Here is an 18,050-nt window from a genome sequence, read left to right on the forward strand (position 1 = left end):
ATATAAGAACTAAACAGATTCAATTTAAAACCAAACAGATATTCTTACTATTAGTCGTATGCTGTAATCAAGCCCATGCCCCTGTTTAGAAGATGACTGTCGGTCATCTGTGAAAGCTAATTCATTTGCTCGTAAAAGCTGCTCTGCCACCAGCCAGATCACATCCTGTGATCACGTGTAGGGCAACAAGCGTGACCTGGAACTCGCAGCTTGTTCTTTAGTTACTGCATAACAAACTAAACCTTGTGTTTTTGGCTTGCTGGACTGATGATCGCTAACGAGTCAGCGGTTTAATGAATATTCATGTTAAAACTGGGAATAAATAGCAACTAATACCACACATGGGAAATCTGCTTGTCCCTGGTGCCCCATTTGTCAACTCTTGTCCATAATCTGCTACAAACATACTTGTATGGATTGGCTGCTACTTAGTTATGGCTTAGTGTTACTTTCACGAAAATGTAAAATTTAATACGACGTAAAATCTAAATTCAACAAAAGACAGAAACTTACTACATGACTGAGAAGACCATGTCTTTATGTCATAACTGTGTCTTAAAGATGGTTGCAATAGCACGCTGCTTATGGTGTCTTCATGAATGAGGGCTTTACTGTGTCCCGTTTAAGAAAGTTAGGTTCTCCAGAACTAACCAGTATTTACATCACACCATATGGGTTACCAGTATATAGTATATACACACTGGAATATACTCTATGGGAGAGTGAAGTGTTTCAAGTGAACCCTGTTCAAAGATAGGATCTGATTAGAAATTGGAGAAAGATAGGGGGCAGGAAGGGGATACGGATCTGGTGGGGCAAATACACGTGAGAACATAAAAACAAATGCTGTTTGCAAATGCATAGTTCCTGTCTTTATTATAAGCACATTAATAAAATAATGTGAAATCTCTTTAAGTGTCATCTTCCAGTGTTTTTAAATACAGCTATTTTTTCTAGGAGCATATAATTAAAGACTCTTCAAATGATGGTGGTCCGTTTTCAATTAAAATTAGTATAGATCAACATTCTAGTACAGCTTCAGCCAAAAGGATGATGTTAACACCCTCAAACTGAAGGACTTAAATCTGTATTGCTAATACTGATATTACAACAGGGGTGTGAAACATATGCCCTGCAGAATGGGACTAGTCCAGACCTTGAAAAAAATGTATTTCTGTGTAGGTAATCATTTTGTGGTCCTTAATTGAATTGAAAGATTTAGAAAGAAAGTGCCATTCCACCAGGTAGTAAAATAGAGGGCTATAACTTTAGCTGCAGAAAATGTGCTAACGATATATAATTCGCCATTCTGACCTTCTTCACCACCATTCTACTCACAGGGACCTCAGGTCAGCTAATCAGTCTCTCCTGTCACTTTCCCAGTCCTGGCTTAAGGGAAAAGAAGATTGGGCCTTTTCTGTTACTGGCCCAAAGCTTTCGATCTCATTGTCACTCAACTCGGGTCTGGCTGAACTGATTCACTCTTTTCCCCCCCAAAAGATTTAATCTTTTACTGTCCCTTCTTCATCTTTTAATCGCTTTCTATTTTATGCTTTTGTTTATTTTTATTGTTCATTATCCGAACTATCTCGGGTCACGGTGAGCCTGTGCCTATCTCAGGCGTCATCGGGCATCAAGGCAGGATACATCCTGGACGGAGTGCCAACCCATCGCAGGGCCATTTTTATTGTTATTGTTATTATTAGATTGATAGAAAACTTTATTTTTGCCACGTATGTATTACAGCACAGTGAAATTTTTTTCTTCGCATATACCAACTTTGGAAGTTGGGCTCAGAGCACAGGGTCAGCTATGATACAGCATCACTACAGCAGTGAGGGTTAAGGGCCTTGTAGTTTTAATGTTATGTCTTTTGTATTTGTGTGTATGTGTGTGTTCAGTTTAATGAGCATGTGTGCACCTACAGTGTAAAAATAATGTAGATATCGTACAAGAGCTTCAGTTCATGTTCACATCAATGACTCATCAATGATCTCAATGGGGCTTTTTACACCTGGTCACTTCATGCGTTTTCTGTGATCAGATAGCTATCCGATCGTAAAAACACCAGGTGTAAATGCCCTCTGAAACGTTTTCGAGACGGATATAAATCTGATCGCCCAAACCACTTCAGGAGGTGGTCTGGGACGCATTTCAGATGAAACTGTACAGGTGTAAATGAATGTGGTTGTTCAAGCCACATACGTCAGCGCTAAACTCCTCCCAAACGGAAGTAGGTCACTCGCAAGTGATCTTTCACCCAGGTGTCTCGTTGGGTCTTAAAATGCACTGCTGCCGCCAGCGAAGATGCAGCACACAGTAAATGCTGTTTTTTGTAGCATAAACGTCGTAACAAATTTTTTCGTCTTCTTTTTGATTGCATTCTGAAAACCGCATACACCAAAGTATGTTCCATTTCAATTACCCTGGAAATGAGGTAAAATATATTTGCATTTTGGGCGGGAGTAGAAAGGTCTGTTTGAGGTCCGATTCGCCAAGACGCATTTATGCGGCCTAATGTAAATGGAACAGTTTTAACAAATCAGATAGCTATCGGATCAGAGAAAACACATGAAGTGACCAGGTGTAAAAAGGCCCATAGACTTTGATTGTTAATCAGATGTTGTTACCAGATGGGCTGTTTTTTATATATAAACTGCTTATATCCAGAAAAAACCACAAAAGTCTCCAGTCTTTATACAGAATGGGGCAAAATATGAATAACATCCTGATGGTGTTCAGGCGGAAAAACCTTTTTAAAGACAGAGATCAGAGGAGAAGATCCAGACTGGTCTGGGCTGACTGACTTTTTCCTGTCAGTCTGATTGTTCATGATTGCCTGAGGTTCCTGTTCTTAGCTGGCAGGAGAAGAACCTGATGTGGTCTTCTTCTCTTGTAGTTCATCCACACCTGAAAGATTTTTTATGCTGGCTGATATGATGACTGCATGATATGTCTGTTGTTTCTAATAAAGTCAATAGTGAATGTGTGTGTATACTGTATATATACACAATACAAGCTATAATGGTTAGGCTACATATTTTGATACCCTTATCCAGAGCAACTTACATATCTTATCTCATTTTATTCAATTGAGCAATTGAATGTTCAGAGCCTTGCTCAGGGACCCTGCAGTGAGGGATTGGTGGAACTGGGATTTGAGCTCATAACCTTCCAATTGGTCTGGTGATACCATAACCACTTGGCTACCACGTTCCCCAGCAACAGAAGGCAGCACTGGGTAACACTTTCTTTGGGCCATAAACAGGAATCTGAGGCAAGAGTGGTCACGGATTTAAAAAACCTGGACAGTTTTTGTAATTGGAAAAATATGATTGGAAAATTGCATGTATGAGCAGAAGCAAAGGCATGTCTACTAATGTGGCATTACATACTGTATGTAGATTAGGGTTTCAACTAAAAATGAATGTGTTATTTATATTTGGCAGCTGATAATGCATCCAAAATTTACTTTAATACAGATCCAAATAGGTACAGGTTATCTTTTAATACTTGGCATGCTGTTGAAATAAACAAAAGATTTTTTCAGTAGGATTTTTCAGTGTAAGTAGTTACTTGTGAAATCCTGTGGAAAGGTTACCAGGTTGCCCAATTTCCACCCCAATTACAACATAAAATCTGCAAAGAAAGACTTGAAAATAGCCCAAAATGTTCAGGAATAAGAAAATACATGTATATTCTCAGTCTATTCAGAGGAAATGAGTTAACAATGGTGCACTTTGATGATTTGCAGCAACCCTGCAATGAGAAAATAAACAAGCGACATAGTCTACATCGTTATAGTCTGTTGCTCTGAGGTACTCAGTATCACAAAAAAATAACAAATATTAGATGAATATCCTTGTAGGTGTTTTTTTAAATACATTTCTTGTTTCACTTCATGGTTTTATTTTATCAAGCTTGAAAAAAAAATACTTGAAGATATTGAAGATAATTGTGAGCATTTATTTATTTATTTGTTTGTTTATTTATTTATCATTAAGCATTTACTATTTCTAGGAAGAATCAAACGTGTCTGACAGGAGAAGAAAAATATGTAAATAAAATTAGTCAATTAGCTAGAAATGAGTAAAAATGTCTAGAAATAGGTTTCATATTGAACTCATTATTAAACTTGTGGCTGAACGAGCGTAAACAGCCACGTTTCCTAATCTAGTGGAGGTTATTTTAAGAACTAATGGAGATTGAATCTGGAATCGAATGTTCAACAAGCACACATGGGTGTGGTGGGCAGGTGTCCACATACTTTTGGGCCTATAGCTTAACTTATGTTAGGCAACTATGTACAGTATGTGTAGCTTTAAGGGAAAAGTGAAAGTGATCTCTGAGTTACTGAGTTACTGAAGGAATGGTATCGTCTCAGTCGATAACTGCACTGTGAGTCTATTCTCTGTTATCTTGGACATTAGGACATTAAACTCTTCATGAACTTACAGGAAAGAGTCCTGAATGTGATCTCTCTATCAGAAGCAGAATTTCCTGAAACATGTAGCTGATTTTTTGATACCCTGTCTTTCTCCTTCTCTCTCTCTCCTTTTCTCTCTCTCTGTCTATTGCTGTCTCGTTTACATTTACATTTACAGCATCTAGCAGACACCCTTATCCAGAGCAACTGACATTTTATCATTTTTATACAACTGAGCAATTGAGGGTTAAGGGCCTTGCTCAGGGGCCCAGCAGTGGCAGCTTTGGTGGACGCTCTCTCTCTCTCTCTCTCTCTCTCTCTCTCTCTCTCTCTCTCTCTCCCTCTGTCTCTGTCTCTCTCTCTCTCTCTCTCTCTCTCTCACACACACACACTGTCTTTCTGTCTCTCTCGCTGTCTCTCTCTCTCTCTCGCTCACTGTCTTGCTGTCTCTGTCTCTCTCTCTCACTGTCTTGCTGTCTCTCTCTCTCGCTGTCTCTCTCTCTGTCTCTCTCTTGCTGTCTCTCTCTCTCTCCCTCTCTCTCTGTCTCTCTCTCTCTCTCTTTCTCTGTCTCTCTCTCTCTCTCTGTCTCTCTCTCTCTCTCTCTTTCTCTGTCTCTCTCTTTCTCTCTGTCTCTCTCTCTCTCTCTCTCTCTCTCTCTCTCTCTCTCTCTCTGTCTCTCTATATCCCTTTGTCTCTCTCTGTCTCTTAAAACGTCTGTTATGACACTGAAATGGTCTGATATTAATTAGTTTAAAAAAAAGGAGGTAAATTGTATTTCTGTCTGGTTTATGAATACCTCACATCTCTGAGGGTGCATACGTATGATTCAGCAGACAGTGAAGTTAAAGCCTTTACACCAAGCAGTTAAAGCCTTTACATACTAACCATTCTGAGCAGGAATTCTTACCCATATGCCAACCATTCTATACCATTTTGCCTGAAATGGTCCTTTTTATCCAGCTCCTGTTCCCATGTAACTGCTTACCTCTTAGCGTACGCGTGAATGCGTTAGCAGATGTGAAGACATTTCTTTCTTGCTGTGATGATTGGGACATTTGCTGTAATGGCTTATCAGCCTTATGGCATAAGAGAGAAGAACTCAAGGTGTTTGGATTTATTTCACCATAGATCAAGCCCCATTTTTCTGGCTGGCTGGTGCACAGAGTGGACTAGAAAATGATTAATGTTGTTGCTGTTCTTTCTGTACTTGTTGTTGCTGTGTGCATTTTAGCGATCAATTGATTGAATGATGGATTCATTGCTTCACTTTATCCTGATCACGAGCCTATCACTGAGCACGAGGCAAACAGACAGACCTATTGCGAGGAATCATGCAAACACTTGTTTTTGGGAGGAAATCCACAGGAAGGACGTGTACAACATACTGCAGAGCCTAGAGCTTTAATGCTACATGTTGTGTCACTAGTCTGTGCATTTCTTATTTACTTATGTGTTGATTTAATTACCATGTTCAGGATATAATATACCTTAGACAGATGATTTAATTCAGCATTATTTGTCTTGATGGGGTAAACCAGGAGACCATGAATGTATGGGAGTTTTGATATAGCTTGAGATGTAGATGGGATTGACGGTTGTGGTTTAAGGTGAATCTCAATAAATTTGCTATTTTAATACATATATGGACTTTGATATTGATTTTGATAACCATTTGACTTTGTGCTTGACGTGATGCTTCCTTTATGTGTTTTGAAATTGAAAACACCTCCATAGCCGTTCTGATTTTCAACATTTGCCAAATCATATAAATCTAAATACTATTTCACATTGTACATTAACCAGATCTGACGAGTGGAATTGAATACATGTTCAGTATACGGATATACAGAGACTTGTCTCGCTAATCTTATAATCGTAATGTGTTTTGATTGCATCTCTTTCACTCTCACTCTGCCATACCTCATCACTCATGTCTCGATGCCTGCAGTCATTTCACACACACACACACACACACACACACACACACACACACACAAGCACACACACACACAAAGCCAGCGGCTAGTGGCTAGCAGCATTGTTCATTCATTGACCACTTGTTCAGATACTGATTGCATCCCATTGGTTGCACCATTTGTCAGCACTCTTCTACATTGTACACCAGACGAAGTGATCTGCCGCTGACCAAACTATAAAAGAGTTTAATGCATTTAAAAGTACAATTAAACAATAAAATTGATCAATAAAATAACTAAGTATTGCCCATTTTCTAAGCAATGCTGCATGTACTAGTGTGATTCCAGAGTGAACCGTTCACTGCTATATATATGTGTGTGTGTGTGTGTGTGTGTGTGTATTTGCATATTCACACACTGTCATGCGGCGTCCCTCACCGGGATACGGATACGGAAGGAGACAGACCCGTACGCAGGATAGCTTCAAATGATAGGGGTTTAATACATAAGGAAGACCATACAAAGGACTAAACGTAACTAAACACTTAACATAGACTAATGAATCTCATACAGTATATACACACACAAGTCAATCACACGATGGGGAACAGGTGTGGAGACAGGCAGGAGCAGTCGAAGGAGGGGCAGACACGTGACAATAACAACAACAACCGCACGTGTCCAAAAGTCCGCGCTGATCCCTGACAAATACATTCATATGTGTGTGTGTGTGTGTGTGTGTGTGTGCATGTGTGTACTGTACAACAACATATCACTGTGTAACAATACACCTTTATTAGGTTCATTAATCCAGTGAGATCAGTGAGTTGTTAGTTTTAACTTTCTCCAGACAGACTACAGGAAAACTGGATATCCGTTTGAACTCTTACAGAAATTTCACTATTAATTTAGCAGAATTATTTCCTGATTTCTTTCATATTGTCATTTATGTAATTGTCAACTGCACATATACAGTATATATTGCCGTTGGTCAATAAGCCTAGTAACAAATTTTCTCAACTGGATAAATAAAGCTCAATTTCTTCTTCTTGGTCTGTTTTTCAAGGTTGTCTACGTGAACTAGTCTTCACCATCTATCAGACCACATCATGGTGGTGCAGCCTGCTATATCACTCCTATTGGCTGTGCTGGCGTGCAGCGGGCCGGCCTGGTCGTCCCCTCCGCTACTGCTCCGCCCCCGGGAGCGAGAGAGGGACTCGGGCGGGGCTTCGGGAGGAGTCAACATTGCCGTTGTCCACTCGGGCTCCTCCCACCTCCCGGAGACGAGTGTAGGGGTAGGGGGCACCTTGGCGGCAGGTGCAGGCACAGCAGCAGGAACAGGAGTGGGCACAGGCTGGTCGGGGCAGGTGGGTGAGAGTGTGATGACACCATGGGGCCCTGCCAATGTCATCTGGTTGGCAGTAAACGAGAGCAGCCCAGGGAGCCTTCTGCTGCAGCTGTGCGAGCTGCTGGCCAGCACACCACTGCAGGGCCTTGTGTTCGAGCAGGAGAAGCCGCCACCCCCGGAACGTGCCCCACTGGCACCTGTGCTGGAGTTTGTCTCAGCACAAACCGGTGTGCCAATCATGGCTGTAGGAGGTGGAGCTGGGCTGGGCAGAGAGCCACAGGTAAGATCTTAGTGTACCATTGTTTATGATAAACAACACATAGCAGATCAGACCAGAGATTCTTCATGATTCATCATAAAACGATACACTTCTTACTGGTGTTGAGGCTAATTTGATTCCATGGAGTCTTTTAAGAAGCTGTACCTGCTGCACACAATTTGGAATCTTTTTTCTTTGAAAACAATTTTTACTTGATTTGTTTTTAATATGAATATGAACCAGTGCCAACGTTCCTTTGTAATGTTGCTTTAAACTACATTATCAGACAATATTTCTCTGGAGTGAATTCCATTTATTTTTGCTCGCACCAATCTCATAAGGTCTCTATTTTCTCATGATTTCTAGTGTAGTAGAATTGTTCTGTGTATGTAACAGGATAAATACATTAAGAATGTGCAAAAGCTGAGACTGTTGAGGATGCACCTTTGTCCTTAGGTACAAGATTCAATTTTAAACCTAACTAAAATCTCCTCAGTACGACACTAAAGGATAAAACAATGTCAGCAGAGGAGTAGAGCAGGCTTCTTATAGACAGGGTTGCCTGAGGGATAGCACATGCGACCTTACCACAGCATGCATTCAGTCAATTAGCTTTGACACAATCCTCATGACAATTCCATAAACTGTTGTACTGTTGTACATTTCTTGACGGTAAATTTTTTGGTAGCAGAGAACACACATATAAATAGTGCACAGAGTTGATCCCACAAATAGGACCAACAAATCCAATATTATATCATCAGTAGATATGACAGGAAAATTATAGAGAAGGACGGATATCACACCAAAGTATGCAAGAGAGGGTCGTGTAGAAAATACAAATGGCACTAAATTTATTAATGTGTCATCCTTGGCTTCTTTGTGTGTGTATGGAATTCAATTGCACTGGCGTGTCTGGAAAATAAACCCGTGTCAAGGGAGTCAATGCTTTCCAGTGACTTGTATTCAACTGGATTTTTTACTAGTTGCGTTTTATTGATGCTCTGCATAGCTTCTCCTTTACGCATATTCCACTGTAACTGCTAATTTTATTGCCTAATATGTTAAGAGATAAATAGCACAAGCTACTGACTGTAATGAAACTTATAATGTTATAAATGTGTAAACCATAGAATGAAACTCTATGATACATGGCCAATGAATGAATTAAAATGTATTTATTACAAATTAAAAAAAATAATAATAATAAATTAAATTTGGAAGAGACAAAGGGAACTGAAGTTGTGCTAGGAAAGAGTTAGGGACTCTTAGGGCATTTGTCTAGGCCATCATTTTAACACCACATAGGTTTAGATGAAGGCTATCACTTAAGGAACATTCTCCAAAATAAAAGGCTCCTTAAACTGAACAATAAATCAAACATAACCAACATCTACAGCATAATCTATTAACTTATCCGCCGTCCACTTCTAGTGAATGTGCGATGCTCCAGTGCTCAATTTCTGTTTTAATGCTTTTTTGTTTGTTTTTATGGTGGAATACGATGAAACATTTAAAGGCACATTTGTGCACTGTTTAAATCCAATCATAACTGCACATTGCCAGTACATTGTGATCTGTCAGATATACTGTATCTCAAAATATGTTTTCCACTGTACTTCATTTGGAAGCAGTCGTGAGTAAATCCTCTATAATTCATCGCTGGTCCTGGTGCCAGATTAGTTCTTCACTACAGGATGCATTTTCATATTTCCTACTTCATTTATTCAGGATTTCAGAGACGTTCACTGAGATGCAAATAAGGTTCTATTGGTCTTGCTTTTTTATCTTTAGTTCTTAATCAATACTTTTCTCTCATACACTAACCATTAACCACAATCTAGGCTTTAATGAACAGTTTAGAGCACTCTGTTGTGAATCGGCAGATGTAGAGGTTACTCAAGCTTGAGCAGGGCATCTCCCTTGAGGTTTACTCCGACTCTGCCAAATGAAGCATAGAAGAGTTGTTTAATTGGTTTAATTAGGACAATAATTAATTACACGATGCAGTCATATACTTTTGTGGCTATGAACTTACCGCATTAAACCAGGTTAATACCAGAACCGGAGGGAATAAGGTGACGTTATGGGGCAGAAACTCTGTTTGTCACCATATCACACTTATTATATAAATGACATTCATCAGGGCTTTGCCTTAAAATCTGATTTTTAAAACATACAGTCATCTTTTAAATGTGTTTTTCTCACCATATTACATGAAATAGAAATATTACATAAATATGATCATTAAACATTCAAACAACTTGTAGCATTTTTAATGCTTAGGACAGACCACACTTTTCCTATCGCGATAAGCATAAATATACATAAGTATAAATATAAACCACTTATTAGAGATTCATTTATTCATAAGTTCATCCTGATCCAGGCTGTAGTAAGCTATCATAGTACTGTATCTTTTCTGTTGACTGACTTTGGGTACATTTAACATTTCTCTGAGGGCTTTAGTAACCTTAGAATAGATTTTTTTGCAGTCTGGCTTAAAATGTGCTGAAACTTTCTACAGCACAGTATAGAAACACTCAGTAAGTATAAGCAGAATAAATCCTTCCAAGGCTGTGATGATTGGGACATGTTCTGTCATGGTTTATCAGCCGTATGACATAGGAGAAAAGAACTCGAGGTGTTCAGGTTTCTATTACCATAGATTTTCTGTCAGACTCTATAATTCCTTATGTCAGATAAGGAGTGGTGGCTGGTGCACATAAAACATGATTCATGTATTTGCTAGTGTTTCACTTGTCTATTGTATCTAAGTGCTGTACTTTTCTGTATGTTTTTCATCCATCGAATGATCGAATCTTTGCTTCGTTGATTAATCGATTTATTCTTTCATCTTCAGCTACTTTATCCTGATCAGGGCCACAGTGATTCAGGAGTAGGTGGATTATCATTGGGAACATTGGACAGCAGACCTTTTATACCAAGAGGCAATTCAGTGTAGATAATCCACCTACTGGCATGTTTTTGTGAGGAAAGCAGAAATCTAGGGGAAATCCACAGGGAAAACTTTTAAAAACACTGCTCTGTCAGGATTATACTGGTGAGCCTGGAGTTTAAATGTGAGTGCTTTTCTTCCTTTTCAACTGCAGTCTGGCTCTTAATGCGCTATAACTGTCTGAAAAATAGTACAGCAGTAATAACAGCAAAACAAAGCCTTCTGAGGCAAACATACAGGCAAAGAAGCTCCAGAAATTAGTCTAGACAAAGAAACATGATATGACGCACTAAAACAGAAACAAGTTACAAAAATAAAACAGCTCATATTTGTATTTTATTCCAAAAAAGACTTTAATAAGAGAAGACAGAGGTATGGGTGAATACAGAGGAAGGAGAATAAGAGTGAGATAAAGGTTCATGTACAAGGCTTAGCTTGAGCAGGGCCTTGAGAAAACATGAGGCAAACAAAATGGATAAGATGTTAAAAGACAGTTTAAAAATATTCTGTATTTTCTGACCATGGTAAGACATCATTTCAAATGTGTGATGCTGTTGATTTCACCTTCAAATGAAATATCTTCGAGAATATAGACTCTGGATTAATTTAATGTAATCTACCTTTTTTCTTTTTGTTTGGCTGCTCCCTGTTTGGGTTTGCCACAGCAGATTACATGGTTTGCATGCGGTTCGGATGAAACCCTCCCATTTTGGACAAAACCCTCCCATTTTTATCCACACTGGGGACTGGCATTGAGAGTTAACTCTGCAGTGGTTGGGTTAACGTCCTGCCTGGGAGTCGAACCCGGGCTGCTGAAATGAGCGTGCAGGATCCTGCTGCTGGACCACCTCTGGGTTAAATAAAAGCTACCTAAAATGTAGTAGTAATAATAATAATAATAATAATAATAATAATAATAGTAGTAGTAGTAGTCTCCAGGTGGTCCAGATAAACATGGGAGGGTTGCGTCAGGAAGTACATTGAGCATAAAACGGGCGCCAAAATGTAATATGCGGACCAGGTTATCCACTGTGGTGACAGAGAACAGGGAGCAGCCGAGAACAAGAGAGAGCGAGAGATATAGAGAGAGAGAGACAGAGAGAGAGAGAGCGTCCACCAAAGCTGAAACTGCTGGGCCACTGAGCAAGGCCCTTAACCCTCAGTTACTCAGTTGTATAAAAATGAGATAAAATGTCAGTTGCTCTGGATAAGGGTGTTTACAGCTAGATGCTGTAAATGTAAATGTAAACGAGACAGCGAGAGACTATTCATTCATTCATTCATTCATCTCCTACCGCTTATCCGAACTACCTCGGGTCACGGGGAGCCTGTGCCTATCTCAAGCGTCATTGGTCATCAAGGCAGGATTAGGGTTGGGTATCAAAAGAAATTTTCCGGTTCCAATTCTGCCTTACGATTCCCGGTTCTGATTCCGATTCCATAATAAAAGAAATGTGAAAAATAATGCACAATACTTAAACAATTCCATTTGTGTTTATTAATCACTCTATAAATATTTTAAACAGAGCATTTCAATTCATATCAATTTAAATTTAAATAACTCCAACATCAAATTTAACATCCAGAATTACAACTTAGCAAAACAGTTATCAATTTTTCTGAAGAAAAATCAACATGTCTGCTTTCTCTGGGAGAAGACGAGACCTTTCCTGGCTTATTGTATCCCCAACTATGAAGAAAACCCTCTCGGAGGGGGTAGATTTGCTTCATTGTTATAGCTTTGGAAATGAATCCACACTTTAGACTTTTTTTTAGACGTGTTTAACCAGGGGTGGTTCTAGACCTTTTTTAGGGTGGCTCCAGCCCCCTTGTATGTGATCTCAGCCACCCTAAAACTATAAGTATAATTTTTTCTTTCAAAAATAAAAAATAAAAATTACGTTAAAATGCAGGACATGTTTTTGATTGGAAAGAAAATTATTTATCAGTTTGATCCAAGAGCAATTTTTTTTTCTTTGCTTTTACGCGCGTGCGTTGTAGTCTCAAAAGTGCGTCATGAGCTGTCTGCTTTATTAGAATGGAGAAGCACAGGTACGCGCAGCGTGCACGCGCAGTCAGAGCTGGAGGCATTTATCTATAACGTTAATCAGCAGTTAAACCGCAATGACGGCAACCAAAAGCAGTGAAATTTCTTATTACCAGAGTTGATAGCACAAACAAAATATTAATGCAAACAATCCATTCAATACTAAATAAAAATAACATTTATTGATCTTTGTCTTGTGAATATTTTTTATTAATGACTGCATTAATTGGACACACTGTTTGTAGAAAATTCACACATACATGAATTGATTTGATTAAAAACTAGCATCATTACATTACGCATAAAATTTTGGTGTCCACTTTTGCCATTTAATAATACCATAACTTTTGGCTTACTATGTAGTCATATATAATATATAATATAAAACTCTTCCTGTTTCAAATTCTCACTGAGGGCTAAAACCCCTAAAGATGAAATCCTAGAACCGCCCCTGTGTTTAACACAAAGCGTACCTCAGCACAGAAGCGCGAGTGACTGATTTCTTTGGTAAGCTGCTTTAATTTGGTTGCATGACTGTAAACATTGTAAACAATTAATATTCATGACATAGACATGGCTATTTAAAGTGACCGCTCCCAGCGCTTTGCCCGTCATTGCATCGGAACCGCGTTTGGAACCGAAACTTAAATATTCCGCGCGGTTCCGGTTCCTGTTAAAAAACAGAACCGGTTCTGAATTAGAACCGGTTCTCGGTTCCCAACCCTAGGCAGGATACACCCTGGACGGAGTGCCAACCCATCGCAGGGCACACACACTCATGAAATGAAGTGAATGAAATCACACACTAGGGACAATTTTCCAGAGATGCCAATCAACCTACCATGCATGTCTTTGGACTGGGGGAGGAAACTGGAGTACCCGGAGGAAACCCCCGAGGCATGGGGAAAACATGCAAACTCCACACACACAAGGCAGAGGCAGGAATCGAACCCCGACCCTGGAGGTGTGAGGCGAACGTGCTAACCACTAAGCCACCGTGCCCCCCAGCGAGAGACTAATAATAATAATAATAATAATAATTTTATTCTTATAAAATGTCAGTAAGGTAACTGTTTAAAATACAGTTCAAGTGCTTTATATTGTGCAGTACAAAACAGAAAAGAAAAAAAAGCTAGTCAAAGTATAATAATCAATAAAATAAGAGAAATGCAAAATGGAAAAGAAAAACCAACAAAAACAAAATTAAATGTAGTAATGCATTAGTAAAGGTAGAAATAAAAAAATAAATGTCCTCTAAAAGCTAAAGTGAAAATATGTTTTTTTTTTAAAATTAGTAATAAAAGGAGTGTGACCAATGTTTCTTGGTAATGTATTCCGGATGGTGCTTAAGAAATAAACAAAACTATGGTCACAATACACATGATTAATACACATAATTAAGTTTCTTTTTTCAGCTGCAACACAGATATGTTGATCAAAAGTGCAATTATTGACCATATCCTGCACCGTTGAGTACATTTACATGCAGAAAGGGCTTATAATGTAGAAGACCAAATGTAGATGTGTTTACGGTGGCTGAGAAGTGCAAAACACATTAACAAATCCGAAAACACATTAACTTATCCGAAAACACAACGACAAGTCAGACAACCCGGAAACGGTAGTGTATCGTTTTTGAATGGAAACTTACCGATCATTGGACAAGACACCTATCACTCAAGATATACAGGTATGGAATCTTATGTGTAATGTGTAAAGTTCTCTGTTTAAATATAAGAAAATAACAGAATTAATCCACAGTAATCCATTCCATCCATCCATTCCAACTTTTCCCGGCGGCAGACTGTTGAACTTCATGTATACCTTGAGTGACAGGTGTCTTGTCCAATCACAAACTATACCAACTGCTTCCTGGTTGTCTGAAATGTCGTTGTGTTTTCTGATTTGTTAATGTGTTTCGTGCACCGATTCAGACAACCCGGAAGCGGTAGGTATAGTTTGTGAATGGAAACTTACCGATCATTGGACAAGACAACTGTCATTAAAGATATACAGGTGAATGAAAGGTGTCTCGTCCGATGATGGTAAGTTTCCATTCACAAACAATACCAACCGCTTCCAGGTTGTCTGACTTGTTAATGTGTTTTCGGATTTGTTAATGTGTTTTGGGATTTGTTAATTTGTTTTGGGATTTGTTAATTTGTTTTCAGATTTGTTAATTTGTTTTGGGATTTGTTAATGTGTTTTCGGATTTGTTCATTTGTTTTGGGATTTGTTAATGTGTTTTCAGATTTGTTCATTTGTTTTGGGATTTGTTAATGTGTTTTCAGATTTGTTCATTTGTTTTGGGATTTGTTAATGTGTTTTCGGATTTGTTAATTTGTTTTGCACTTCCCGGCCACCGTATGTGTTACATTTTTCTTGTTGAATAAAATATTCAAAATCACACCAAAAATCAAGGAAAAAATACTGAAATTACTAGTTTTTGTTTTTTTTGTTTGTTTAACCTTTATTTTTACAGGCAAGTCATTAAGAACAGGTTCTTATTTACAATGGCGGCCTGACAAGTGGAATAACCACTTAGGGAAAGGGAAGTAGGACTAAAAAAAATACAAAACATTAAAAATACATACAGGTTAACAATTACATAAATACATTTTAAAACAAAATTATGTAGAGAAGCAACTGCATATATCCGTGAACAAATATGATATAATATTTTTAAAGGATGAAATTGGAATTAATTTATCCAGTTTGAGAGTATTTTGCAAAGCATTCCAGTCGCGAGCGGCAGCAGATTGAAAAGATGCAAGACCAAACGCAGAGTGGTTGGTGACAGGCTTTAGCTGCAGCAAGTGACCTAAGTAAGGAGGTGAGTGGCCGAGAAGGGTCTTATAAATGAAGGTGAACCAGTGAATTTTACGGTGATTGTGGAGGGCCAGTTTACAGATGAATATAAAGCACAATGATGTGTATGGACACGGTGGCTTAGTGGTTAGCACGTTCGCCTCACACCTCCAGGGTTGGGGGTTTGATTCCCACCTCCGCCTTGTTTGTGTGGAGTTTGCATGTTCTCTGCCTCTGGGGTTTCCTCTGGGTACTCCGGTTTCCTCCCCTGGTCCAAAGACATGGTTGATTATCATCTCTGGAAAATTGTCCGTAGTGTGTGATTGCGTGAGCGAATGAGAGTGTGTGTGTGTGCCCTGCGATGGGTTGGCACTCCGTCCAGGGTGTATCCTGCCTTGATGCCCGATGACGCCTGAGATAGGCACAGGCTCCCTGTGACCCGAGGTAGTTCGGATAAGCGGTAGAAAATGAATGAATGATGTGTATCGAAAGGAGCATTTGTGGCAAACCTGATAGCAGAGTGGTAAAGAGCATCAAGTTTTGATAGGGTGGACTTGCAAGCAACCCTATATATAGTGTCTCCATAATCTATCATGGGTAGAATGGTCATTTGAATAAGAATATGTTTGGCAGAAGTGGTGAAGGAAGAGCGGTTTCTATAAAAAGAAACCAAGCTACGGCTTTGACCTTAGATTACAGCTTTGATATGTGGATAGAGAAAGAAAGTGTTTCACTTCCAGTTTCCAACCAGATGCCCAAGTAGTTATAAGCAGTGACTTGTTCTAGAATAGCCCCCTTGGAGGTGGGGATGTTAATGGCAGGAGGAGGCGTAGTACCCCTATGGCAAAACCACATGCTTTTTGTTTTGGAGGTATTGAGAGTGAGATTGAGTTGTGTAAAAGACTGCTGTAGTTGGTAAAAGCTATGTTGCAGGGTAGTTTGAACAGCTTCAGAGGAGGGACCTATGGCATAAAGGATTGTATCATTGGCATGTAAGTGAATGAATGAATTACCAACTGCCTGGGAAATGTTATTAATATAAATTGAGAAAAGTGTGGGACCAAGGATGGAGCCTTGGGGGACACCCCTGGTGACCGGGAGAGAATGGGAGAAAAGGTTTTCAAATCTTACACGTTGAACCCGGTGAGAAAGATAATTTGAGAACCAAACCAGTGAGTGATCAGTGACACCAATGCTGCTGAGATCCAAATTGCATGAATTTCATTACAACTCAATGTAAAGTCAGTAGTGTGTATGGATTCCACATGCCTGTATGCACTCATGACAATGCTTGGGAATGCTCCTGATTAGATGGATAGTATCCTGAGGGAATCTCCTTTAAGACCTGCATCAAGGCATCATTGAGCTGTTGGACAGTCTGTGATGCTAATAGCTTCAGATGTACCAGTACATGACATCTGGTGGTTCTCAATTGGAACCTTCTACAGGGAAAGTGAGGGCCAGTCATTGGCATCAATGCCTTCATCATATAAAAATGCCTTCACACTCTGGCCACATGGTCATGCACCAGGAGGAACGCAGGACCCACTGCACCAGCAAAAGGTCGAGATAAAAAGAGACATAAAAAGAGAGCTACATAAAACACGGGTCTCTTGGTAAAAAGTACAGACTCTGCTGGGTTTTCTTGGTAATGGAACTGGTGTTGAGTGACCAGGTGAGGTTCTTCACCAGGTGAAGGTGAACAGAATTTGGTGCTCTTGACAAATCTCCACAGAGGATCCATGGATGTTCAGTGGACAGTGGTCATTCTGTGCTGAGCAGACTGAGAGGCCCCTGTACTAGGTGTAGTGGTGCTGGAGATGCTGTTCCCTATCCAGACTGACTAAGGTCTCCCAGTCAGGAAGTCCAAGGTCCAGTTGTTGAGGGAGGTGTTCAGCACCAGCAGGTTTAGCTTCTCAGTCAGGTGCTGAGGGATGATTGTGTACAACCACATGCAAAAACATTCCTTTTTTGTGGTGGGGGTGGTTCTGTGGGTGGAGTTTGGGTTGGGGACGGTAATTGTAATGTGCTTAAAGTCCAGTGGCTTTTATTTTAGGCAGTTCTGGTATGAGTGGGGCTTGTATTGAACTAGACAATGAACAAACATTAGTAGCAGTGTTTTAAAGTAAAATATTAAAGAGAGGAAACTGTTTCAAATTAAATATTTATTGCGTTTAAAGAAGACAACATAAAGCACCTGCCATTTTATCTTCATATAGAGAATAGATGTAAACGTATTGAATAGATGTAAAAGCTAGTTTTAGTTTACATCACTTATTGCATTAG

At 39.4% G+C, this 18,050-nt stretch overlaps 1 protein-coding gene across 1 annotated transcript in view; it reads left to right on the forward strand.

The window, feature by feature from the left end:
* grin2da (glutamate receptor, ionotropic, N-methyl D-aspartate 2D, a) overlaps positions 1 to 18,050 on the forward strand; it is a 102,121-nt gene that overhangs the window by 23,475 nt on the left and 60,596 nt on the right. The window contains exon 2 of the mRNA XM_060864902.1: positions 7,410 to 7,971. Coding sequence (XP_060720885.1) covers positions 7,453 to 7,971 — 519 coding nt within the window. The 5' untranslated portion in view covers positions 7,410 to 7,452. The remainder of the gene's footprint in view (positions 1 to 7,409; positions 7,972 to 18,050) is intronic.

This window comes from Tachysurus vachellii, chromosome 3 (genome assembly GCF_030014155.1).
Source record: "Tachysurus vachellii isolate PV-2020 chromosome 3, HZAU_Pvac_v1, whole genome shotgun sequence".
NCBI classification, from domain to species: Eukaryota; Metazoa; Chordata; class Actinopteri; order Siluriformes; family Bagridae; genus Tachysurus; species Tachysurus vachellii.